Genomic DNA, 27,814 nt, shown 5'->3' with positions numbered 1-27,814 from the left:
GGAAGGGGAAGGGAAGGGAAGGGGGAGGGGAGGGGAGGAGAGGGGAGTGGAATGGAAGGGAGGGGAGTGAAAGGGAAGGTAGGGAAGGGGAAGGGAATGGAGGGGAGGGGAAGGGAATGGAGGGGAGGGGAAGGGAAAGGAGGGAAGGGAGGGGAAGGGAAGGAAGGGGAGGGGAAGGGGGAGGGGAGGGGAGGAGAGGGGAAGGGAGGGGAAGGGAAGGGAGGGGAGGGGAAGGGAATGGAGGGGAGGAGAGGGGAGTGGAATGGAAGGGAAGGGAGGGGAGGGGAAGGGAAAGGAGGGAAGGGAGGGGAAGTGAAGGGGAGGGGAAGGGAAGGGAAGGGAGGGAAGGGGAAGGGAGGGGAAGGGAAGAGGGAAGGGAAGACAACAAAGAAATGTACAGAGTAACAATCCCTAGGATTTAATGTGCACCTGTCCCCAGCGGGTCCCCAGATGATGCTAGGCTTTCATGAATCTGACGCATCCACCTCTCTGACATCGTCGTCTCCCCCTTCCCTCCGATGAGTGAGCATTAGCATACCACCTTGACCGTCTTCGCTCTCCCTAGAACATTCCTGGGCTACGCTTAAGCCAGCAAGCAGCAATACCTGAGTGCCAGCTCCCCCACCCGCAAGGTCATTTGGCCTCACTTGGCGCAAATAAGCACTTGCATATAAAACATGTCCTTCTGTTCTCAAGGACCCGTGCAAATGGCAGGTGGGTTCCAACGTTCACCGAGGTAAAATGGCATCAAGGTGCAGAAGTGCACCTTGGAACACGCGAGCGCACTTTGGAACCGGGTGCCCCAGTCTGCCGGCACCTCCGCCTTCCGTGAAGATACCTTCCAGTCCCTCTAACATTTCACTGGTCGAGGGTTTGCTCGCTGGGCTCAGCACATTCTTCAGTGTCTTCCTGAAGGGGAAGAGGTCAATGAAGCCGTCACGACCCACTTGCCCGGCCCTCAGAACAAAGCACCACACAGCTTTGACCGTGGTGGGCCGACGCTTACGGTCACGCGCACGTTCTCCCCGCGGGACTTACCCTTTCCCAGGCAGAGTAACAAAGAGCCAAATTAAAGATGCAGAATTCCTACCATAGACATGTATATGTATGTAAACGTGAGTACAGGTTCTCTTTGGCTAAACGCCCAAATGTATAGAGTTGAATACACGCGTTGGATTCTCAAGAGTTAAATATTCACGTGCTACAGGACCGAGCCCTCCGGGGCCCTCGTATGATCACAGAGATAAATGCAAACATCAGGACAGAAATCAGGATAGCCTGCCTCTATCCCCAGTGCTATACAGGTTGCTTATAGAGCCTTTAGACTGTCATAAAAAATAAATATGCCAAGTCACATCATCCTCGAGCGCACTAGGAGAAAAAAATCCGTTTTTTACTTTCCTGTGCCAAGACTTACTCCATGAACACTTACTTGCCTGCCCCCCTGGATTGTAAGGCAGGTGTTTTAAGGACAAGCGTGTTGCCTTATTTGATGTTCTGCAGCCAGGGTCACGGCCTGGGGCCTGGGGCCTTGCAGATACACCAGAACTGGGCAGGGTCAGCGACACAGACTGACTGGGCCTGCTCAGCACCGTAGGTGGAAGGAACCCGTGGCTGCAGGTCTGTGAGCCTCTCCGTACCCATCCCGCCAACAGGCCCTCACTGGCACCAACAGCACCTCTGAGGCCCCCGCTCGTGGGGGACGCCCCAAGTCAGCCTTTCCAGGCCTGACCGTGACACCTTTTACACTCAACCACATTTCTTCCCATCCATTCTTTTTCACGCAGGTCGGGTCTGGCTTTCCGAGCCGGACCACGCCTGGCACGTGCGTTTCCTCGTCTCTCCCAAGCCGTCCGTCTGTCCAGAGCCAGCCGGGGCCTCTCGGCGAGTGCAGACCTCGGGGCCCGTGTGGGCAGAACGGAGGCCACTTGCTTCTGTCCTTTCCCATCTAACCCACGCCTTCATTTCAGAACCTTAAGTCTTGGTACTAAAAGAGACCTCAGAGATTGTCTGATTACACCCCACACAGGGGTGCAGCCCGGGGGTCGGGCGACAAGTTTGTCTTAAAGGCACAGAGAGTCCACACGAGTCTGGGGTTAACACTCAGGCCCAGCTTGGAGCCAGTGATGGTATATGGCAGGTTCTGGGCAAGACTGCGAGGGCACAAAATGACCCCAAGGGTTCCTGCCCGGGAGACCCGACTGAGCAGAGGAGACAGATTCGTGCGCAAAACAAAGTCAAATACAGTGATTGGTCGAACACGTACGTAGAAGATGGTCAGGCCTCCCTGGCTTTAGTCCACTTGACCTGCAAGGAGATGCTGCTGGTCATGTGCGTTTGAGGAGCCCAGATCAGCTCCTGCGCAACAGGCCCACTGATGCCCACTCTCGTCCGGTCTCGTCTCCCGCTCTCGCCATAAAACTAGCACAAGGGACACTTTCTGCAATCTGCTTGTTGGGCCACGTCTATGGAGAAACAAAAGAATTCTGGTCCTTTTCCACAGAGGAAAATCTCTGCCCGAATCATATTCAACAAGGTTTGATCCCACCCTAAGAAACAAACAAGTGCTTCCAGAATTTTGCCCCTTAAACAAAACTACACCAGCAAATGAGGCCCACGATGACAATCTGATGTGAAGTGTAGCATACGCTTATGTGTGGAATGTTTTCATTTTAGCGTCTCATCCCTTGACATTGGGAGATTTTAAAAGCACCACCAATGCTCGTTAGCTTAGGAAAAGATCCAAGCACTTCACATTCATCGAACGGTGCCCCAGAAGGGATTAGGAGGTGTTTATCTGGTGAGAGCCCAGCATATGGCTGTGCCCGGCTTCTTGCGCCCGCTCTGCACGCACTGGGCCTGCTGGAGAGACGCGCTGTTAATTAGGCTCCGTTGGCACGGATGCCAGAGTCAGAAGCTTAGGTGTTCGGGGCTTGCACATAAATTAGTCGCATAAAAGGAAAGCATTTTGGCAGGATAAGCATATTCTCAGGGGAAAGAGAGGGTTCGTGTTTTCCAAACTCACTCTGAAAGCACTTAATGAAAATCTCTTTTAGAGAAGAAACTTTCCTATAAAAGAACACCGCGAGTCGTGAACTCTGGGTACGAAAACCGGCAGCCGAGGGGTGTTCTCTCTGAGACTCCAGGCAAAGCGAGAGCAGAATTACGGACGATGGTCCGGCCGCTGCAAAACCGAAATGCAGACGAGAGGGGTGTGAAAGGTCCGTGCTGAGGGGCGCTGGCCGAGACGAGATTCGCTCAGTGCCGCGAAGAGAGGGGCTGGACGTCCCGGCTCCCAGTGACCATCTCCAGAGAGCCCGGCACATGGGAACCCAGCCTGGCTGGCAGCCACAGGGGACGACCTGACACGAACTCAATGCTTGGCTGCACAGCGTCACCGGGGTCCACCCCGATGGCCTCTGCGCCCATCCCGGCAGGGCCTGGGCTGTGTGAAATTCCGGGTACAAAAACTGTGCTCTGACCAGCCCGGGAGGTAGCCCCGTGCTTGCTGAAATTATAGCAGTTCTTCCGTGAAGTGACTCAGCTTTGCAGAAACCCCTCCTGACACTAGCAATGAATTCGCATAATTGCACCTCGTATATTGTCCTACTATTTCAGACCGGATACATGTAACTTACCTAATGTGTTTATAATAGAACTCAATTTACTCATACAGCTAGCTATTTATCTCCGCACGACTGGCCTGGGGTTGGCCCGATAACCAAATCCCTCCCGCAGTGGGGAGGTGACACAAGGGAGCGAGGCAGGTGTGCTGTGAATGGCGGGGAAGTTGGGGACTGTGAGAAACTCAGGGGAGACCCCCGAACCCCCTGCAGAGGGGACAGCCGTACTCACCAGCCTACCACTGCAGCTCAGGGACACTGGGGCTGCGTCTGGAGATCTCACTTTCCGAGGGAAACGAGCAGCCCGGCGTTTGGGTGAAATCAACTAATTTGTGAATGTTGGCATCCAAGTATCTATATTGTCAAGTACTTTCCCGGCCAAAAAGAGCATGTCTTGAGGGCTATGTTTGCCTCAAAGCCTGTCGTTTCACGGCCTCTGGCCTAAGGACATCCTGATAGACAGTTGACCCTTGACCAATCCAGGTTTGAACTGCGCACGTCCACTATGGATCTTTTTTTCTCATAAATACAGTACGTACGATAAATGCAGTTTCTCTTCCTTATGATTTTCCTAATAACATCTTGTTTTTTTAAAGACTTTATTTTTTTCAATTTATTTATTTATTTTGAGGCAGAGAGAAAGGACCGGTGGGGAAGGGGCAGAGAGAGAGGGGGGACAGGGGATCCGAAGCAGAGGCTCCGAGCTGGCAGCACAGAGCCTGACTCCGGGCTTCTGCTCACAAAACCGTAAGATCACGACCCGGGCCAAAACCAAGAGTCAGATGCTGAACCCACTGAGCCGCCCAGGCGTCCCCACACTCTTCAGTCCTCAGCAAAACGTTTCTTAGTGCCCCAGACTCTACCAGAAATAGGAAACAGGTTCGTCTCACTTGCCAATGCAAATGAACACACAGCAGCTGCTCAAGGGAGCTCTGTCTTGAGAAGGAGCCGGCAAGAAGTGCTGAGGATTGGTTGGTGACATCTACACGGGCACAGACGAGGAAGTACTGTCTCGGCTCATGTGTCACTCATCCTGTATCATTTAGATATATTTATGAAACCAAAATTCACTTGCCCAACAGGCTGGACCAAAGTCCCTGCTGTCCCAACCAGGGCCAAGTGTAAGCACAGAAATCAGAGCTGGAAAACCCCGCAAGCGTCTCAGTACTGTTTTGTCACTCAACGCGGCTCTTAAGAAAGGCACCTGAGGAACCAGCCATCCCCAGGGGTCACCTTCACACACACAGACAGCCTTCGCACAGGGCCATCTAATGCTCTGTGCAGAACTGCGCTCGTAGGAAAAGAAGTCAGGGTGTAACCCAAATATTTACTAAATGCTCAACACAAAGGATGTCAGGAACTCGATATATTCATCTCTCTCCTCTTGGGAACGGACACCCTGGGGAGGGATACGCTTGACGCCCTTGATGATGGAAAGCACTCAGTTGTCCAGGGCGTTAAGAGATGACTTTATTAGGGCAATCGCTTGAGGCTGAGGTCTTTAATTGTTAAAAAGAGCCTGTTAGACTGAGCTTTAGAGGTGGTCAAAACAGTATGGCACGTCTGGGCTGGGGGGCTCTCTAGAAGGCTAACCCAGCACCGCAGGGGGAACAGAAGTCAACAGAAGTGTTTGAAATCTGAGATTTTCTTTTAACATTTCAAGCTAAGCCTTAAATGTCTCCATGGCAAATGAATCCAAGAGCGGTTTAGAAGATGTAATCAGCAAAGAGTGAGTAAGTCGACTGCATGAATATACATGATCTTTTCCTGCTGGAAACCCCTATCCTCTTGGAAATGGAAGCGATGAGGGTCCGTTTCAGTAACAGGCATGATCCTCTCCGTCCCCTCGGAGAAATCTGGTTCCTTGTTTTCGGCGGAGACGGAATTTATGTTCCTAGCAGCTATGGAAGACGGCATTCCTGCCTACCCCTGAAACAAGAATCTGACCACTCAGTGGGGCCGCGTTCACTGTGAAACAGTGGTCTCTGCTTTCTGCGAAGCAGGGGCCCAGAGCCCTGGCCCGGAGTCCAGCTGCCCAAGGTCAAACCCCAGCCCTGACATTTACCAACTCGGTGACCTTCATTTAGGGGACAGTGCCTTGCTTCCCTGTTGCGTCAACTTTCTTATCTGTAAACGTAGATTGTAAGTCAGACCCGACGGGGCTATTTTAAGTATTACATGAATCGCTATACCTGAAGAGCTTAGGCGTCAGTACGTAGTAGGTGCTCAATAAACGCTAGTCTCTGAGGCTCATTTTGGAAAGCAGATTGCCCACAACTCCCCAGAGAGTGACAGCTGGGGCAGAATTAGAACCCACGTCTGCCGGACACCAAGCCTGCCCCTCTTCCATGAGCAGCGGCATCATCCCTGGCACCAATAAGCCCCTCGCCCCCACGAGACTGCATTCGCCGCCCGTTCAAAGAGCACCTGCCAGGCACGGTGCTGGGTGACAGGGATACACGACAAGCAAGCTCAGCCCGGTCCCAGCCCCTCATGGAGCTGCCAGCTTAACGGAGAGAAGGGATCAACAAACCATTAAACCAACATGTTCTAACACCTCCCCCACGACACCAAAAACAGCGCCCTGCAAGAGCGCTCACTCGGTAAGTACACGCGGGAGACGGGCGAGGGGGAAGAGGTAGAATCTAAGGAAAGACTGACCCACCCTGAGTTCCCTGCGGCACTCTCCCTTCGGCCACAAGGGAGGATGTCGTGCACTCTGCAAGCACCTGCAAAGCTCCCGTTTGCTGAGAATGAGCTCTCCAGGCTCTGCGGGAGGTGCTGGCACTGGGACAGAAGGACCGGGCTTGGCTGCTGCCCTCAGGAAGCCCATCTGTGTCTCCAAACAACCATCACAAAAGCGTTTGCTTCTACTGTCGCCATTAAATAACTGTAGAAAGTCCCAATCCGGCTGCAATGGAATCACGCAGACCTGCAGCCCCTCTCTGGTGCAGGGACCCACAGGAGCCACCCCTGCAGTGCTCTCCGAAGCAAATGCACTCTCAGATCCACAGCCAAGAGCTGGAGGAGACGGTCTCATCCCCCGGGAGCTGTGCTCGCCCCACTGCCAGACGCACCGCCGGGATTCGATTTCTTCTCCTCTCTCAAACCAAGCGCGAGGCTTGAGGAAGTGACCGTGTGCTGATCTTCGTTACTTTGGGAGATTACTTTTTAGAGGTTCTCGACGTTCATGCATTCAACAAATATTTGCTGAGGGCCCACTGTGTGCCAAGTGCCTCTCCAGCCAGGAAGGAATCAGCACCGAACAAGATAGACAAAATCCCGTGCCCTCCCGGAGGGGCCAACCCAGAAGGCTTAAAGGCAGTTGTGTCTATCGTTTACGTACGGGTCATGGAGGCAGCATCCCCGGTTTGGCACCTGATCTCTGATTCTTCCCTCCTCGAACCTGCTTGCCAGCCGTGTTACATCAACGGGACATAAGAGGTGTGGGAGACACATCCGTCCTCAGCCCAGATGAAGGCTCCCAGGGATTTAACAAGTACAGAAACTTACCAGAGTAAGATGCTACCAGAGAAGATGATGTAACATAACTTGGCCCAGCTCCCTTGCCTGCGATGCCCCTTCACAGGCTGCGCGCAAACGCCGGGGATCTGCGCGTGGATAGGAGAGACGTGCCTCCTGATGAACCCGGCTCCGTGCCGAGCTAGGAGGAACACTTTTATACCCGAGGTTCACGTCTCTGTGTAGGAGACGTACAAGACCAGCCTATGTGCTCCCCGCTAAACAAACGTCTAGGAACTTCAGCGGCTTCCGCTTCTAAAATCAAGCTCAGGGTCAACGGCACTGGACATTCATCAGGAGGAGACAAATCAAATGAGGGTTCACGCCCCGATTAGCATCCCTGCCAGGGATACCAGGCACTCCCGAAAGTCCGCCCCTAAACCTGGCTTGTGGTTAATAACATTTTGAGAGAGACACAGAGAGAGAGAGAATGTGAGGGGAGAGAGGGGCAGAGGGAGAGAATCTTTTTTTTTAATGCTTATTTTTATTTGTGTGCGAGAGAGAGAGCACAAGCAGGGGAGGGGCAGAGAGAGGGGACAGAGGACTCTAAGCGGGCCCTGCACTGACAGCAGTGAGCCCGGGGCTCGAACTCACGAACCGCGAGATCATGCCTGAGCCGAAGCCAGACACTGAACCGATTGAGCCACCCAGGTGTCCTGAGAGGGACAGAATCCTAAGCAGGCTCCACACTCAGCACAGAGCCCAACACGGGGCTCCAGGTCAACTGTGAGATCACCACCTGAGCCGAAATCAAGAGTCAGACACCGAACTGACTGAGCCACCCAGGCGCCCCCATGGTTAATAACTTCTATTTATACAACAAAAGCTTCAAACTAGAAGCCTCCTTCCACCCACGCTGCTTGAGACTCTGGATGCACGGATGGCAACCAGCTTATTCTTCAGTCTAAGACAGAGCAATGCTGTTGCGATTTTCTACATCCGTGTGTGGAGCTGAGAAATAATTGAGCACACAAATTTATAAACCGAGATTTAAACACAAAAAACCAAAAACCCAATGGAGGTGGCCCAGAATGCTGTTATCTCCTGACCTAAGGAGCACTGGGAGCTTCAAAATATTCCAAAACTTTTTTCTTCTACAGAAATAGCTTTATAACACTGCCAGCAATAGAAGGGTGGAACCACATGATCAGCTCAACAGATGCAAAAAAAGCATTTGACAAAACCCACTACCCCCTCGTGCTAAAAACACTCCACAAACTAGAAGTAGGAGGGAATCCCTCCACACAATAAAAGGCATGTCCAAGAAAGAAACAAAATAAAACAAAAACAAAAACAAGAAAAAACAAAATAAAACAAAAACAAAACCAAGAAGAGACCCTTCAGCTAACATCATACCTAATGGAGACAAAATGCTTTCTCCCTAAGATCAGAGAAATGACAAAAATAACCATTCTCACCACTTCTATTCAACATTTTACTGAGATTCTAGCTGGGGAAATTAGGCAAGAAAATGAAATAAGAGACTTCCAGATTGGAAAGGAAGAAGTAAACTGTCACTCTTTACAAGTGACATGACCTTGTATGCAGCAAATCCTAAGGGATCCGCTTAAAAAAAACTGATAACACCAACAAACAAATCCAGCAAAGCTCCAGGAAAGAGGATCAAAATGCAAAACTCAAATAAGTGTCTGCACACTAGCAGGGAACAACTCAAAAATAAAAATCAGAAAGCAATTCCATTTACAACAGCACCAAAAAGAATACAATACTTAGGGACAAACACAAAAAAGGAAGCGAAAAACTTACACTCTCATAATTTTAAATACTGTTGAAAGAAATTAAAGAAGACCCCACAAATGTGAAGACATCGCATGTCCACGATCAGAAGACTTAACATTGTTAGGATGGTGATACTCTACCCAAATCGATCTACAGATTTAATGTGAAACCTATCAAAATTCCCAAATTCCATCTGCCTTTTGGGCGGAAAGGGACAAATTCATCCTGAAAATCAAATGGAAAGGGACCCAGGATAATCAAAATAATGACGAAAAAGAATAACAAAGCTTGAGGGTTCGCCAATCCCAATTATAATACTTTCTACTAAGCAGTAGTAATCAGAAAAGGTGACATTTATACAGTCATAAGGAGAGACATATCGTTCATTGGGATAGAGTGGAGAATGCATAAATAAACTCTTACGCTTATGGTCAATTGATTTTCAAAAAGGGACACCAAGAAAATTCAAGGGGGAAAGAACAGTCTTTTTAACAAATGGTGCCAGGACAGCTGGATGGCCATGTGCAGAAGAGATGAGTTTATGCACCTACCTCTCATGATACACAAAAATTAACTCAAAATAGATCATAAATCTAAATGTAAGAACTACCACTATGAAACTGTGAGAAGAAAATATATGAGAAAATGTTTGTGAATGTGGGGTGGGCAATTATTTCTTAGATACAACAGCAAAAGTATAACCTGTAAAAGGGGAAAAAATGGATGAATTGGCCCTCGTCAAAACGAAAAACGTATGCTCTTCAAAAGACCCCATTAAAAAAAGAGACCGTTAAAAAAAAAAAGTAAAAAAAAAAAAAGACCCTATCAGTCATGAAAAAACAAACACAGACTGGAAGAAAATATTTTGAAATCCCATGATTTCAAACTGATAAAGGACCTAAAGCCAAAAGAAGAATTCTCAACACCTAATGATATACAGCAAACAAGCCAATAAAAAAAAAAAAAATGGGCAAATGATCTGAACAGGCACTTCACCAACGGTCCGTGGTCGGCAAATATCACATGAAAAGGTGTTTGACATCATTAATCCAGAGGGACGTGCAAGTTAAAACTAAAACAGCACACTCGCGCACACCCAGTAGACTGGCTAAAGAGGCTGGCCACACCAAGTGTCAACAAGGATATGGAGGTACCAGCACTCTCCGACTCTGATGACAGGAATGTAAAATGGCACAACCACTTTAGAAATAGTCTGGCAGTTTCTCAAAAGTTAAATGTTTACTTACCATATGATTCAACTTTTCTAATCCAAAAGCTTATACCCAGACAACGACCCGTATGAACGTTCGTAGCGGCAATAGTTGTGAGAGCCACAAACGAGGAACCACCCACATGTCCACCACCAGATGGACCAAGTGTAATACAGTACACACCATGGAACACTCCTCTGCAGTAAGGACGGATGGGCTACCGATCTATACAACAACATGTGTGACTCTCAGATGAACCGTGTGGGTGAAAGAAGCCAGACGTAGGAAGAAGAGAACACGCTCTCCATGATCCCATTTATACAGAACTCTAGAAAATGAACACTGATCTTCAGGGACAGAGAGAAGAAGTGCATTTGTCTGGGGAGGACTGGAGAGGGACAGGAGGGGCGTATTACAGACGGGCAGGAAGAATGTTCGAGGGTTGAGGATACGTTTGCTATCTTGATTTTGATGATGGACGATTTGGAACGTCAAATTTGTATGCTTTAATATGTGCAGTTTGTTGAATATGCATCGTACCTCTGGAAAAATGGTAGCCTGTGATAGCGGCCGCCACACATCGCCTGTGTGCCTAAATCCATTCATACCTGTGCCTAGCACTTGCAGGTAAGTGACCCAGTTAACTATTAAAGTCTGTGTAACTGATTTGAGTTCCTCGGGAAACCCAGTGAATTTGACTATGGAGCTGATATGCTCTGCCCACCATCAAAGCTGCACGGCGGGAGTTTAAATCGTGAACCAAGCCCCACACCATCGACGAGGGTCCCTTCCCCTCCCATTGAACGCACAACAAATATGTCTCCAGGAGCCCCAGGCCCATGCACAGACCCAAGACTCCAGCACATCCCGGACCTTGGACCTGAGCAGGGCAGGGTGGAGGAGAGCAGACGGGAGGCACCAAGAGAGGAGGGTGGGGAGCACGTGGCCACGTGGATGGAGGGGGCGAGGCCAGGAGGTCGGCGGGCGGACTCTGGCTCACTCTGAGACTTCTCTGCATTATGCAGAAATGGTTCCAGAATGTTCACTCTTCATCAGAGATGCAAAGGCCGAAATGAACAAAAGAGCTAATCAATATTGAAATCACAGTGGTGCTGATGGGAACACAGTGCTGGGAATGCAGCAGGACCCATCCTCCGGCCAACAGGAAATTCATGCCCCGTCCCCAATTAGGAAGGAACAGTGCAAGTCCAAATCACCAGCACAAAGAAGGACAAAATGAGGCAATAACATCCAAGCTGCCTGACAACTTATTCTTAGCAGCCTGGCTCCTGGTGGTGGGCAAAGGAAGGAAATTCATGCCCAGAAATAGAATAACAGTGTTCTCGGTAGGAATTTTTGCCAAGCATCGCTGAGAGAGAGAGACATCGCCTTAAGCCTCCTTTGGATTTCTCTGTGTCTCCTGCTAAATAAAATTCGGATCAGTCTGAGAGCTTCTTGGGAGCCCATTGCAGCCCAGAGCCGACAAGGACCCTTTCAGGAGAAGTCAGAGCAGAGACTGTTCTGAGCCCACCGCCTCGTCGGCACCTGGGGGGTCCTGACAGCGTCCCCCGTCCCACCCCCACCCGCGACCTGGGGTTGGGGGCCATCTTCCTCTCATTTACCTGCTGTCCCGGGGGCGGGAGGGCCAGACTGACAGCCCCCGGCAAGACGTGCTTACGGAGCTCTTTCAACGGAATGACTTCCCAACACTTAAAACTCAAAACTCTTACCCAAAGGTCTGGACTTCCAGACACATCTGTCTTTAAGTCTGTCTATAGGTGAGCGAAGAAACGGGAAGAAATGTCCGTCCACGTTTTGGTGCGATGAATTTGGACACGCGGCGGGCTGATGTTTGGTCAAAACCCACCGAGCACAGCTCCTCGGTTTCGAGCTGTAAGATTCGGTGACGCCCACACCCACCGCGTGGGGTCGTGCGGGCCGGACTCTGTGCCTTCTCTGAAACCAGCAGAGCGGAGTCTGGCCTGGTGTCGTGTGTGCCTAAGACATGTGCTGCTGTGGCTGTTCACTCTGATGGACCCTGGGGACAGGGACACCCGTGGGACACAGACCCTGCCCTCGACATGCACGAGGACGTACAGCGTGCAGAGTCCCGAATCCGTATATGCACGCAGGGACACATGGAGGTGAGGACCCGAGGGGGCACACGACGGCAGGAAGGAGGTGGCCGCACCGAGTCGGGGCCCCCAGAGGACACCGGGATGCCCACAGGTGCAGGGCTTGGGGAGCAGGTGCCAGGCACAGGGAACAGCAGCAGCACAGGGAGAAAACGTGCAGAACCACAGAGAGAAAGGCAGATGAGCTCCTGGATCCAACTTTGCCCGAAGTCACCTGGCTCTTTTAGCTGTACAAGTCAATATATTGCCCCTTTTGGGGCTTAAGACAGTGGATTTGGGTTTCTATTACTCACAACCAAATGAAACCAAAAAAAAAAAAAAAAACCTCACCAATGCAGGATTTCACCACTACCTGCCCACTACCCCCGACCTACCACACCAGTCCAAACCAGCTCAGATGTGCTTCCCCAAAGCCCAAGATCAGGACACACCTACCTTCCCCTGGGTCCTCTCTATACATCCAACCACTCAAGGAGCGTGGGCTCGCACAGCCTCTGTAGGTGCTGCCTGACCCAGGAAAGACAGGTGCTCGATCAAAGCTGATATCCTCCAGAGGGGACATCGGGTTCTCTTTAGTGACCAGCTCCCCACACGTTGCTGAGCAAGCAGCAGAAAACTTCGTATTTTTTGCAGCACATCCACTGTCTTCCGATACCCCTCACAGACCAACTCTGGAAAGAAAATCCTTCCCTGGGGCAGAGAAGGCTTTAACATGTTAATGCCCTTTCCCGAAGCCTTTAGCCTCTCATTATTACAAGTCCAGCTGACACCAGAAGGCTGGAAACGTAATTATTGCAGCCAAAAGATGGAGGGCACCGTCTTCAAGACCAGCATGAGTTTACACATTTCTCTCCAAGCGTGAGTCAGTGCCTCCCCCGCTGACGATGTATGGCTGGCTACTGTGGTTCCAGAGACCACAGTTCGTTGACAAACAGTACAGTCACCAACACATGAGAACAAGAGGCCATCACTGAGTCGGGAGGATAGATAATCCAAAGATTAAGTCATAATTACAACATGGAAACTGCATTTTCTTCCTTCTTCTGTAGAACTTTAAAAGAAACTTCGCGAAGAAAAGAAAACGTGTTGTAGTGGGCAGCGTAGAGCCCCTCCCCGGATGTGCCCATGCCCTAGTCTCCAGAACCTGTGAATACATTGCCTTGCATGGTGTAGGGGGTTGACCTGTGGCCCAAAGTGGTATGTCCAGGGTTCGAGCCCCTGCTACCTGTGAATGTGATCTTATCTGGAAACGGGCTCTTGTAAGCACGGATCTTGAGACAAGATCACTCTGAATTAGGGTGGCTACTAAATCCCCTGACAAGTGTCCTTGTAAGAGAAAAAGGTCATACGGAGACACAAGGGCAAGACCGAGCAAAGATGGAGGGGCTGGAGGGACGCAGCCACGGGCAAAGGACACCTGCAGCCACCAGAAGCAGGACGAGGCAGGAAGGATCCTTCCCCAGAGCTTCTGGAGAGAGTAGAGCCCTGCCAATAGGTTGATTTCAGACTTCTGGCCTCCAGATCTGGGAGAAAATAAATTTATGATCTTTTGTGGTCTTTTCTTTAATGTGTATTTTTATTTTTGAGACACAGAGAGAGACAGCGAGAGTGGGGGAGGGACAGAGAGAAAGGGGGACACAGAGGATCCGAAGCGGGCTCCGCGCTGACAGCCGCGAGCTCAATGCGGGGCTCGAACGCACAAACCGTGAGATCGTGATCTGAGCCCAAGTTGGACGCTCAACCGACTGAGCCACCCAAGCGCCCCTAAATGTATACTGTTTGAACTTCAGAGTTGGTGGGAACTTGTTACGGCAGCTCTAAAAAACTAATATACGGGGCAAAGGTAGTTGAGATAAGCATTTGAGGTGAAAGGATTATCCTGGGTTATCCAGGTGGGCCTAATTACACCCAAATCACAAAGGTCCTTAGTAAAGAGAGGCAGGAGGGTGGGAGTCAGAAACACAATGACAGAACCAGGGGTGAGAGAGGGAGAGAGAGATTTAAAGGTGCTACGACAGCTGACTTGAAGATGGTGTGGAGGGGCCACGGCCAAGAATGCAGGTGCCTCTAGAAGGCGGAGAAGCCAAGGAACAGAAACACAGCCCTACTGACCCATTTCATTCATTCATTCATTCATACATTCATTTATAAAATCTTGTTATTATTTATTTATTTTGAGAGAGAGAGAAAGCATGAGCTGGGGAGGGGCAGAGAGAGAGGGAGAGAGAGGATCCCAAGGAGGTTCCGTGCTGTCAGCGCAGAGCCTGACCTGGGGCTCGATCCCACGAACCGTGAGATCGTGACCTGAGCCGAAACCAAGAGTAGGACGTTCAACCAACCGAGTCACCCAGGTGCCCCCCTCACTAACCCATTTTAGACCCCTGACACCCAGTATGACATGGTAAAAAATGTCACTGGTTGAAGCTACTAAGGTGACAGTAGTTTGTTATAGCAGCAAGAGGAAACTAATCTACCAACTTCCCGGGGGTGAACGTGAAAAGGAAAGTCTGGCAAATTCAGGAAAAGTCCATTAGCACAGATTTCCAGATGAGAAAGCCATGGAATGATGCTTTGCTCCTGGCTCGCGGGAGGGCTCCCCTGCCCTACGCAACGTCCCAGATGAACTGAAGGGGACTGTGTCCCCACGTTCACTGCCCAGGGAGCTCCTCACCCGTCTACGTGATGGTTCCTTGTGTATTCACGCACAATAGTAGTGTCGCCTACCTTGAAGGCTTCTTGTGAAAATTAGATGGGCCAACATTTCTAACGTCCTCACTCTAACAGGACCTGTCGCCTACTACGTTCCCAACACAGGCTAACTATTAATACCAGTAGCTCGACTGTCCGTCCCCAGCGACAGAATTCATTCATGCGCGTTCCACCTTCGTACCTCCCAAAGCTCTTTATGCATTGCCCCCACGCTGATCATCGGTAAGTCCTCCTGGAACAAGAGCCTCCCCCTGAGAACCCAAGAAGGCTTGGATCACCGTGTCCGGGCCAGGTCATTACCCAATGCCACGTCCCTTTGACTGCGGAAAACCTCCCCCGCTCCCTTTCAAGATTTCCAGGAAGAGGAAATTCAGTGGAGATGTTCCGAGAAAGACGAGGCAGGCAACCACTCTCGCCTCACAGACAGGTCCATCTCTGGGAAGGTCTAGCATTCATTCATCCTTCGTTCGTTAATACATTCGACAAATGTTTATTGAGCCCCCACTGTGTTCCAGATTCTGCACAGGACTGGGGAAAGCACCGTTACCAAAACAAAGCCATGGACTCTGTAGACCTGTATCCCACAGACCTCTGTAGCCCACAATCAAGGAGGGGCTAAAATATAAAATACGCAGATATGAATATGGATGTTGGTATTTTAGATATAACATTCACTGATTGATCTATTGCAGACCAAGCATCACGTGGCTTCCTTTAGATATACACTCTTATTTAATCATCCCCAAAACTCCATCTTGGGATTCTATCATGCACAGATTTGAAAAGCAAGAATTCAATTATATGTGCTTGGAATAACTGGAGGTTGCTATCTGACAACACTTGCATCAGAAGACGTAAGAGGAGGATAAAAGAGAGACACATATCTTACCATCAACTCTGCTCAAATCTAACTTACGTAGATACCCGTATCAATACTTCAATATTTCAATACGAACTATGCCTGATAATGCCCCCCCGAAAATTTGGCCACAGCTCAAATGCAAGGAGACATTTATTCAAAAAAATATCAACTGTCTTGGGGCACCTGGGTGGCCCAGTCGGTTAAACATCCGACTTTGGCTCAGGTCATGATCTCGTGGTTCATGAGTTCAAGCCCCACATTAGGCTCTGTGCTGACAGCTCAGAGCCTGGAGCCTGCTTGGGATTCTGTGTCTCCCTCTCTCTCTCTGCCTCTACCCTGCTCATGCTCTGTCTGTCTGTCTCTCTCTCTCTCTCTCTCAAAATAAATAAATAAACTTGAAAAAATATTTTTTTAATTAAAAATAAAATACATCAACTATCTTTCGAACTTTGTGAACCCAGGTTTTCTGTCAAGGATTTTCAAGGATTACTTTGATTACCGTTTGTTCTGACCTACACGCTGACTTTAGAACAAATCCCTGCAGAAGATCCCACACTGTATCATTATCGTCCTCTTTTTACAGATCAGGACGCTAGGCTCAGAGATGTTAAGCAGTTTGTCCAAGGTCCAGTAGAGAGGAAGGTGGAGTCGGGATTTGAGCGGACATCCTCGGACCGAAATCTTGACCAGAGGATTCCCTGCCTCTGAGTTCTTTGTCTTTCGACTGAGCTAGAATGGCTTCCTTTTGATTTCCACTCTGGGGATTTAAATGGCACAGATGTGCTCTGTCTCCCAAACGGTGGCCCCTGGAAGGCTTAGAGAGAGCTGTCCTGTGTCCCTCTTCACCCCACCCCTGTCCCTTTCCTTCTCACCAGGTCCCACGCTCACACGGGCTCCGACCACCCCTCTGTCACCGACAGCAGGTACCTCCCCTCTACCAACACCCTTGAGCAAAATACAGTCCAGTGTCCAGTGCTGCCCCCCCTGCCTAGAAAGACACAAGATTCCGGTCAGGGTGACTGAGTGAGATCAGCATTTGTGGCTGACTTTTTATAGAATCCAGGGCACGAGAAATACCTCATTTTCCCCCGAAATGTGCTTTCAGAAAACCAGCAGCAAGAGGGCGACAAGAAATGACAAATGCCCTGCAAGCCTCCGTGTGGGAGCGAGAGGGGGTGGGGGGCAGTCGTGATTTGGAGGGCCCAGCTCCAGGTGGGGGTCCCAGGAAACAACGTGGGCAGACGGCTACCTAACCTTTTGACTTCATAATGAGCTGGAAACCAGATTTCTATGTGAATTTGACAATTTTTACAGGATGGCAAAATTTGGATATTACACACACACACACACACACACACACACACTCTATTATTAAGACGCATCCTCTACTGTGTGTGGATTTTTACATAGAAGTTCTCAACGTAAAATTTATCCCTCCCAATCTTGCCAAATTTGGCCAAGCTTCCAGCCTTTCAAAGTCATTTGTGTCCTCGGTTTCTGTCCCTCCAACATCATTGAATCCCAAGTCAAAGAAGCCAATCTGTTTACAATGTACATCTTCCTAAATTTATACTTTTTCCCTTATTACCTAAATCACGGTCCCAATGCACAGAGTTTCCAAGGCACAAAGATCTTTGGTGAGCCCTGCAAGATTCTCCCTGGGGATCATAGTGTTTTCTGCAACCGTAGAGGCTAGGGGGTCTCCCCAAGGGGTGCTAACAAATGTGTCCCGTGTTTGGGAAATGCCCCTGGGATGACACTGAGGCCAGGGCACAGCTCTGCAGGTGACACTGTTCATCTCAGAGTTGAGGCAACATTTCCTACAAATAGTGACACTAAACCCATGACAAACGCATCACATCCAACTCATTAATACCCTTCCCTTGATTCCAGCCCCCAGATTTGCAACAGAGCCTGGGCTCCCCTAGAAAAGTCTCAAAAGCAGCTCCAAGCTGGATGGTCTGCTCACTCTGGTTTGTTCTTCTGAAGATCAGGTCATAATTTTCTGGAAGAGAGCTCCAACTTCATGGGGCCATGGAGAGTGACAGTAAGTTAAAAACAAACACAAAACCAAAAAAGTCCAAAAAACAAAAAAAACACCCAAACTACTGTCTTCCAAAGCAATTTATCAGGCTGGGCAGAAGATATTTCTAGGTTACCTCTGCGAAGGGGAAACAAAGCAAAGGCCATACTCCAAGGCGGCAGAGGAGGGAGCCCACCCTGGGAAGCTCCCCCAGGCTCTCGGGAAGGAACACACATCTAGGGGCTGCAGACACAGGCCTTTTGTCTGGGCCACCATCACCCAGACGCCACCTCCATATGCCACGGCCCCGTGTCTCCCTCTGGAATGACATGGGAACAGTAAATGAAATGCACTGTCAAAGGCAATCAAGGGCGATGCACCATCAGAATTTCTCATTCCGTGCAGATGAGCTCGTAGGACTTGGCTCAGATCTTCCTAAACTGTGAATACAGAAGGCCTTAGATTTGCTTAATCAGACCTGCCCACAGAGTACAAGGCCCGCCAGGAGCCCCGGGGCAAGGCGGCGTGTGCTTTGAAGCTAATCCCCTTTCTGTCTCCAGGGAGAATTAGCATTCCAAGCCCAGGAAGCAGGCTGTGCCAAATTTGCGTTTCCTAAGGATTAACTTTTTTTTTTTTTTTAATTAGGGCTCACAGACACATCAAATCTTCTTTATCAAAACCATCTCAGGCTTGAGGCACAGCCTCCTGGAGGTCACTTCTACCCGGCGAGAAGCTGGAGGCCTCTCTGTGGACCGCAAAGTTCTTCAGCCTGGGACCAAGTTTCATCTAACCTCTAAACAGGAACCTGTGACAGGCGAGGAAAGGCAGAACTCCGTGCCTTGGTTTTCTAAAATGAATGAATGGACGGGCCCCGGGGGCTCCCTTAGCAAGTTAACGGAGAAAGGACCTTCTGAAGTTTTAAGTCTTTTCTCCATGAATCGTCTGCTGCAAAAGGAAATGGTCAACCAGTGCGCCAAGAAAAAAACAGGCAGAAACTCTAAATTTGGTGCTTCAACCAGACCCCTGCAAAGAACAAGAAACAACCACGGGCTGATCCCTGGCTGAATTTGGAGTCAGAAACACAGCTAATTAGAACGAAGAATCCAGAGGAAATGCCCCATGGCCAGATCACTCAAGCCATGAGCTGGAGCCCACTGGCGCTCAAATTACATTAGGAGGCACATGGAGGGACTTTTATTTTAATGCATGTTAACAAAAAAATTAGTACGTCAAGATCGTGGATGGTAGAGTCTTCATGATGAGGTCCCGGGGCATATCGGTTATTTTAAATAAAAGTTACTTAAGAGACAGGCTGTATAAGGACACTCAGCTCCTCCCCTCTCGGACCCTAAAGATCTCAAGTGAAAGGTACCCTCCCTGTGTCAGCAGGTAAAGAGACATCCTTATCACGGAGCTTGGAAATTTAGAGAAAGTGGTAACACAAGAAAGCAGTATAAACATCCCTTGTTTCTTTGTGCTCATTTGCCGCCCCAGCCCTCATTCTTGATGGAATTCCTTACCAGGTGCTTAGCTGAGCTGTCTGGTAGAATTCCTTACTCGCCGAAGCCCCCAAAGTTAAGTTTTCTCTGTCCTGTCAAATCCTCACAGATTCATTGCCTTTTTGTCTAAAAAAGGACAAAACCTGCCTGCCTTGGTCGTTCCTTTATGCCTCAATTTCATGATTGGGCCTCTGTGCCGATGTGAAAAAACTTTGGTTTTTTCCCCTCCCGTTGGTCTGTCTCATGTCAATTTAATTCTCAGTCCAGCTGGAAGAATCTGCAGGGTAGAGGAAGAATTTTTCCTTCCCCTCAGAGGCTAAATTAGTATTTAACTTTGAAAAAGTGGGACAGTTAAAGAAAATACAGAGTAAATAATGTTATTTACACAAGAAGTTGGCAAACATCGAGATGACATGCGGATTGCTAAAATTAGGGAAATTTTGTCCTATGAACAAAAGGAGGGGACGAAAATTGTTTCTGCTCGAGATGCGGGGGGGCCCCACTCCGGGAGGGAAGCAGCGCACCTGCACGGCCCCTCCAGGTCCAGCCAGGCCCCCCACTCCTCAGTGTGGTCACCCTGGCGCCAGCCCCACGGGACCCTGGGACAGGGGGAGGGGCCCCCCGGAGGCCCGGACCCTCGGGAGGCCCAGCGGAGAGGCCCCTCCTACCTTAACGACGTCTTCATCCGCAGACCTGCACTCCACAGCCGCGGACACGTCCACCACGGAGCCGTCCTCCTGAACGGCCACGACCTTGACGGGAACCGAGACGGCCTTCCCGGTGAGGACGGCCGTGTTCAGCACCTCCGTGTCCTGCGCGGGAGAGCAGAGGGCGCAGGTCACACACAGGGGAGCCCGTGAGCAGGCCGCTGCCACCGTCCCCCTCCCCCTGCCATCGAGACTCCGTCTGCCTGGACCCAGTGCGGAGGCCCCGCGGCTCGGCAGTTCGGGGAGGCCGGGGACAGTGCATCCCAGGCTGAGCTCCCGGAGCCCGACAGCCGCGCTCCCTCCTCCGCCCCCAGGGACAGGGGCACGGTCACCCCTCCCGGGACCCTTCCTGCCACCAGCCCCCTCGCTCCAGCCTGCGGCCGGGCTCCCCCACCACACGGGGTGCTCTCCAACGGTCCCCAGATCTCCGCTCCGGGGTCACTCGGTGGGCGGCCGCCTGTCCTCCCAGCTCATCAAGACCGTGAACGCGGCCCTCGCTGTAGTTTCAAATGAAGACCCGTAACTGGGGCGCCTGGCGGTTCAGCCGGTGAAGCGGCCAGTGTTGGCTCGGGTCACGATCTCACGGCCTCACATCGGGCTCTGTGCTGTCAGCGTAGAGCCCGCTTTGCATCCTCTCTCTCCCTCTCTGCCCCTCCCCCACTAGCTCGCTCACACGCGCTGTCTCTCTCTGTCTCTCAAAAAGAAACATTGAGAAAAAAGATTCTTTACAAAGAAGAAGAAGAAGGAGGAGGAGGGGGAGGAGGAGGAGGAAAGTAACCACACACAGAACAAGGAGAACCGGTCGCCGAAAAGCAACCTCTGCCTTCCGGAGCCGACCGCCAGCCCCCTTCCTCCCCCAGGCCTCCCGGTCACCAGGGTCCCCTCCAAGCCCAGGGATCCGCGGGCGCCTCGGCAACGTCTGTCTTCCTCTGCCGATCCCCGGGGTCCCGCGGGGGCCACCTTCGGGACTTCTCCCCCCGCCTGCCACATTCTTGCTGCCCCCACGACCACCGCCACGGAGACCCTGTCCTGCCGCGTGGACAGCCGCCACGGCTGCCCACCCACCTCCCGTGTCCACGCCCCCCACGACAGTTGAAGAGCATCCTTTGTATCGCAACGGAACTCGCAGCGTTTCTCCCCTAGGTTGCAACCCTTGGAAAGCCTCCTGCCGTTTGTTGTTAAGATTAAGTCCACACTCGCGGCCCGCGGCCATCTGACCCTGACCCCGCCTCCGGCTCTCTCGCCCCCCCACTGTCCCTCCCACGGGAGCCCCCCAGACCTCTCCCCAGTCCTCACCCTCACCCCCGCTCGCAGCCACGCAGAGCCCTCACCACACCCGCGCGCCTCAGCCTCCACACCCGCTTCTTGGGGGGAGCGGGGCTCCTCTGCCCGCCACGGTGTGGACGGCGCGCCCGGTCTGCCCTGCGGGAACCCACCCCCGATGCTCACCCCGTGTTCATCTGGTGCTTGTGTTTCCATGTCTAACTACTCATCAGACCGTAGACTCCCCAAGGTCTCGGCCCCCTCTGTTCTGACCTCGTCACATCCCCGGAACCGGGGACGGAACCTGGTGCGTGGGAAGCTGTGTGGGGGGACGTCTGGCGCACAGGCTCCGGGACTGGACGGTCTGGCTTTGGGCCTGGCTCTGCCCCGTGTCAGTGGATCCCAAGTCCCAGAAGGTCCGACTCCAGTGAAAGACCCATCGCGGGTTTGACTGCACCTGTCGCACGACCGGACTCCGGAGGCTCCGGCCGCCGACCCTGGTCCAGTGACCCCGCGAGGCCAGGGCTACTTCTCTGCTGTTCTCCCGGCCACTCCCTCAAGCGAGCCAGACGGCGCCCGTCACACCGGCCATCTGTCCGCTGTCTCAGCAGGGGGAGGCAGGCTGGGGGAAGAGTGCACCCGCTCGTCCTCGCCAGGAAGTCCAAGGCTTGTCGCACGGGGAGCCACCTGCGGAGGCGGCTGGCAGAGCGGGCGTCCCTAGTGAAGCTGGCGGTGGAGTGCGGGCGTGCAAACGGCTTTCACAGTCCGTTCCCGGGTCCGCCACAAGGCACTTCCCTCCCCCCGCGCCCCAGTTCCCTGACGTGGGACACGGGGAGAACAAAGGTACCCACCGCGTGGTGACCTCGTGAAGGCTTAACGAGACTCTCTACGTACAGAGCTCGGAACGGAATTGGCGGCAAATGAACAAGGGCTGCATCCGTGCAGCGACTGCCGCAGATGCTATGAAAGGTTTGCTCCAGGAATGAAGTAAAGAGCCACCAGGCAGGTCCACAAAGGGACTCCGGGAAAGACGCTCCTTCCACACTCGTCCCAAGAGTGAAAGTCAACTAGAGAAGCCGGTGGAAGCCGGGCAAAATGCCGCTCAGCAGCGAGGTCCCCCGAACGACACGGTCGCCTCCACCAGACTCTACCCAACGGATCATTGCTTCACATTCTCTTCTCAGTCTTGGATCCCCTAGTCTCAGCTCAAGCACTAAGTGGGTCCTGTACCTGGTTTTCTAAATGACCCCCTCATTATCCACCTTAAAACTGAAGATCAGTAAGAGGTGGAGTCAATGAGTAATAAATAATAATAATAATTAACAGGCAGTACTCTAAGTACTTTGCATGTAATTAATTGCTTGTTCAGCTTACTCCACAACCCTTCCAAGATAGTTCCTACTGTTATTCCCGGTTCATAGATGATTTGTTACTCACCGAAATTAAACCTAAAATAATAGCTACTCATCAATAAAAAAAGCCAACTTTGTAGTGAGTATTTGTAAACAGCGCCAGCCCAATCTAAGAAAGATGAAAAAAAAATAAGTTGGTGTTTGATTTTACGTATGTCCTCTCCCCTGGACGGACTCTCAAGGAGTTACGTCCAAAACCGCATAACTACAGTCCATGTATCTGAATATTCCATTCTCCCCAGGGACATGAGCTATAGGCACCTTTATATTTCAGGTGTACATCAAGGACAGGAAGCAGGAAGCACTGCAGAAATTGAGACGAGAACTCACCAAAGGTGGGACAGTGGTGTGGGTGTGGACGGAATCACCACGGGTGAAAGGTGAGGGACGGTATCGTGATTCCACAACACATGGCTAGGTTCTGCTCCTAACGCAATTGGGAAACTCGATACGGGGGTGTTTGCCGTGTGTAACGGGCAGGCATTAATTCTGCCTGATGAGCGTTCACGGATGCTGAAAAATCCACCCAAGTTTCTGTTTGAAATGACAACGTTTTGTTTTTCCTCTGGGTATCATCCTACTCTGCTACCAATGAATGTGGCTTAGGTGGTGCTGACCCCAGACCACTGAGTCAGGCTCCACAGAGGAGACTGATTCAAGCGAAATGCAGACAAAGGAAATCAAAGACAAGAGCAGGACAGGGCAGATTCCTGGAAGGTTTCTGAGTTTCTGAATCCAGACACATCAATGTCCGCTATCTTTGGAAATTTAGATATACATAAAAAAACTTTTACTTAAGCCTATTTTATTTTCTTAATTTTTAAAAAATGTTCATTATTTATTTTGGAGAAAGAGAGAGAGAGAGAGAGAGAGAGAGTGTGGGGGAGAGAGAGAATCCCAAGAAGGCTCCGCACCCTCAGCGTAGAGCCCCACGCAGGATCCGAACCCACGAACCCCAGCCGAAATCGAGTCAGACACTTAACCGACCGAACCACCCAGGCGCCCCAAGCTGATTTTAACTGTAAGCCAACTTACACCTGAAAGTCTTGACGAATACATGTGAGAATAAGCAACATGCAAGGCTCTAAAATGAGCACCAATCTCTACTCTGTAGAAACTCACAGGCTTCAAGAAGACACCACAACAATTTTATCAAACTGAGTTTCAAGGCAGGTGACTTTGTTTCTTGTAACAACCAATCCCCACTGATCCAAGCTTGTGTTTTTATCCCAAATACCTTTGTAACCATGTTTCTTCCTGTAGTCTTACATGTGTGGCTGAGATTTTTGCAACCGTGTTTTCCAGTGGCCATCAATGGCCTCCTCCAAATCCCAAAGGCAATCCTACCTGCCTCTGACACAATAAGAAAGCAATTTAATCTTGTGAAATATTACATCTAAATCATCCCCTGTTGCCACAGACTGCTAAAAATCCACCATCTATCAAAATACAACTCTTTTATTCTGCTATTTGTGCAAGCTCTAGGTTTTATGCCTTGAAAACATATTTATATTCCTTTATGAAGATGAGTTTCCATTAATGTTGCACACCACAGCAGCATCAGTGAAAATGGCAGAGTAAGGACATCCACAAATTCTCTCCAGAAAGCCAGGAGAAAACTGGCCAAAAAAAAGGAGAAAAAGTCAAAATCAATTTCTTTACTACTCTGGAAATAAAGGCTATGCAACCAGGAGAGCATGTATTCAAGAAAAATAGCTAAATCTTGGTTAAAAAAGAGCGAAGTTTGTGGCATTTTTACTTGACTTATTCCCATCCCCTACTTCCCAGCTCCGTAGTAGGTTTAAAAAAATTACAGCTCACTGTCAACAATAAAAACTCCTGGGTTCGCAGGACGAAAGCCACTGGAGAGAGCAAATCAGCACTGGAGAGCCTTCAGACCCTAATTCCCAAAGAACTGCCGTTATTTGACTTGTCTGATAGCTCCCTGGAAGATCCCACTTACAAGGCTGTCAGTATTTGACTCGCTCTGAGTTCACCCAGTGTGACAAGCTTTATCCCTAGAGGTATTTGTTCAAAGCCATTGTCGGCAATTGTTTAACTTCATAGCTGCCTGGAGGCACTGAATAAAGTTTGGTGCAAAAAAAAAAAAAAAAAAAATAGACCAACCCAAAAGCTTAAAAGGAAAATATGAGGAGTAAGATATCCAGAGGTACTTTGGAAAGCTAATGCTTATCCTGGGGAGCCTACAAGACTATGCTTATACGTAGGGCTGTGTGTACGTCCTGGGCTGTGTTCATACTCAAAAAAGACCTGAGAAGGCTCTAAGCTCTCACCACGGGCTGACTTTGAGGTTCTGTTAAAGCAGGAAGTGAAAGCTAAGGCAGGGCTGTCAAATGCCTGGCTGGTATTGAAACTGTGTCCCAACACACACAAAGAGACTCTCGGTAAAGACTGGGGCACGTACTGATTCCACGTGTCTAGGGCAATCTCTACAATCAGGGGCTGACCACCAAGCTGGCCAAACCAAGACTGCAGTGACCACACACAGCAAAAAATAGAGTCTACAGACTTCATAAAAGTCACTAAATAAACCAACTTACTACTACAATAAACAACAATGAAAACCCAAGGAAAAAGAGATAACTTAATTTCAGAGTTGGTACAGGACATTATTTGAAATTTCCCCTTTTCAACAACAACAAAATTAGGAGACAAGCAAACAAACAAAAAAGTATGGTCCAGTCACAAGACGAAAAGCAATCAAGAAGAACTGTGGTTGGGGTGCCTGGGTCACTCAGTGACTTAAGCGTCCACCTTCAGCTCAGGTTGTGATCTTGAGGTTCATGAGTTTGAGCCCTGTGTCGGGTTCTGTGCTGACAGCTCAGGGCCTGGAGCCTGCTTCGGATTCTGTGTCTCCCTCTCTCTCTGCTCCTCCCCCATTCACATTCTGTCTCTCTCTCAAAAATAAATAAACATTTAACAAATTAAAAAAGGGGCGCCTGTGTGGCTCAATCGGTTAAGCCTCCGACTTCGGCTCAGTCAAGATCTCACAGTCCGTGAGTTCAAGCTTCATGTCAGGCTCTATGCTGACAGCTCAGAGCCTGGAGCCTGCTTCGGATTCTGTGTCTCCCTCTCTCTCTGCGCCTCCCCTGCTCATGCTCTGTCTCCCTCTGTCTCAAAAATAAATAAAAACATTAAAAAAAATTTTTAAATAAAAAATTTAGAAAAAAGAACTATTCTTGAGGAAGCCCACACGTTGGACTTACTAGACAAAGATGCAAATATTTTAAACAGCTGTTTCAAATACAAAGAATTAAAACAAAATCATACCTAAAGAACCAAAGGAAAGTGTGAGAAAGGTGACTCGCGAGTGAATTCCAATAAAGAAATACAAATTATGAATAATTATGAAGAGAAACAAACGGAAATTGTGGACTTGAAAAGTGCAAGAATGAAAATGGAAAATTCACTAGTATGTTCTCCTATAGGAATGGAGTGAAAGTACAACAGGAGGAAAGGACAAAACGTGGGAAATCCACAAACGTGGAAATTAAACAGCCTCCTTGTAAACAATAAATGGTTCAAAACAGAAATCGCAAGGGAAACTGCAGAAATGCTTTGAGATGACTGCGAACAAAAACACAACATACCGAAACCTTACACGACGCAGAGAACGTAGCACATAGACATTTACGGCTGTAAATGCCTGCATTATAAAAAAGGAAAAGGATGGGGCGCCTGGGTGGCGCAGTCGGTTAAGCGTCCGACTTCAGCCAGGTCACGATCTCGCGGTCCGTGAGTTCGAGCCCCGCGTCAGGCTCTGGGCTGATGGCTCGGAGCCTGGAGCCTGTTTCCGATTCTGTGTCTCCCTCTCTCTCTGCCCCTCCCCCGTTCATGCTCTGTCTCTCTCTGTCCCAAAAATAAATAAAAAACGTTGAAAAAAAAAATTTTTTAAAAAAATAAAAAAGGAAAAGGAAACTCTCAAACCAATGACCTCGACTTCCACCTGCAGAAGAGCAAACTAAACCCCAAACAAGCAGAAAGAAGAAAGGACTAAAGAATAGAGTAGATCAGTAAGTCAAAGGAATAAAAGGCACAGCATAAGGAATACAGTCAATGATGTTATAATAGGCACGTAACAGGACCGATGGTAGCTCGCTTATGGCAAACATACCATAATGTATAAACTTTTAAAACAAAAACAAAAACCCAAAGGGCATGCACATTTTTTTCATTTTAATAAGTACTGCCAGATTGTGTTTCAATAACATAGTAGCAGTTTTCACATCTCTCAGTAATACATGAGACTGTTTCCCCATATCTTTGCCACCATTTTATGTGATCAATCTGTTTAATTTTTGTCAGTATCAAACGGTAAAAAAAAAAAATGGCATTTTGTTGCTACTTTAATATTTCTCTGAACTCAAAAGGAAACTGAGCATTTGTTTCAGACTTTTAGTGTCTATTTGCATCTGTGTTTCTGTGAATTGTTTGCTTCTGTTATTTTTCTAATGATTCTTTCATTTTTCTATTTGTCTGTATTTTTAAAAAGAATTTCTTAGAGTATTTGTATATTAGAGTCACTAAAATTGTATCTCAAAAAAATTCTTTTTCAGTGTATTGCTGGTTTATGATGGCGTCTGTCATACAATTTCATAAACAGAGAGTGGAAATGAATGATAGAAAGAATAGAAAACAGTATAGAAAATCAATGACATTAAAGCAAAAGTAATTTATTGGGTACAATAGAATCAACAACAAATTACTTAAAATAAATTTAGCCAAGGTGCAGGAATTTTATACTGAACACTAAAAAATGTCACTGAAAGAAACTAAAGGCTACCTAAATAAATGTAAAAGCATCTTGTGTTCATAGATTGAAATACTTAATAATGTCAAGATGACAATACTCCTCAAAGTGATTTACATAGTTGATGCAATCACCATCAATATCCCAGCTGCTTTTTCACAGAAATTGACAAGTTGATTCCAAAATTCATATGGAAATGAAGGAACAGTCAAAACAATCTTTAGGGGCGCCTGGGTGGCTCAGTAGGTTAAACATCCGACTCTTTCTGTTGGCTCAGGTCATGATTTCGTGGTTCGTGAGTTCAAGCCCAGCATCGGGCTCTACACTGACAATGCAG

The 27,814-nt window shown here is 49.4% G+C and overlaps 1 protein-coding gene across 1 annotated transcript in view; it reads right to left on the bottom strand.

The window, feature by feature from the left end:
- The window catches only part of LOC125915015 (transmembrane protein 132B), a 228,163-nt gene that overhangs the window by 24,362 nt on the left and 175,987 nt on the right, over nt 1-27,814 (bottom strand). The window contains exon 5 of the mRNA XM_049620637.1: nt 19,993-20,136. Coding sequence (XP_049476594.1) covers nt 19,993-20,136 — 144 coding nt within the window. The remainder of the gene's footprint in view (nt 1-19,992; nt 20,137-27,814) is intronic.

Source organism: Panthera uncia (assembly GCF_023721935.1).
Source record: "Panthera uncia isolate 11264 chromosome D3 unlocalized genomic scaffold, Puncia_PCG_1.0 HiC_scaffold_9, whole genome shotgun sequence".
Taxonomy (NCBI): Eukaryota; Metazoa; Chordata; class Mammalia; order Carnivora; family Felidae; genus Panthera; species Panthera uncia.
The sequence above is the reverse complement of the archived record's forward strand: the minus strand, read 5'-3'. Positions and strand labels throughout refer to the sequence as shown.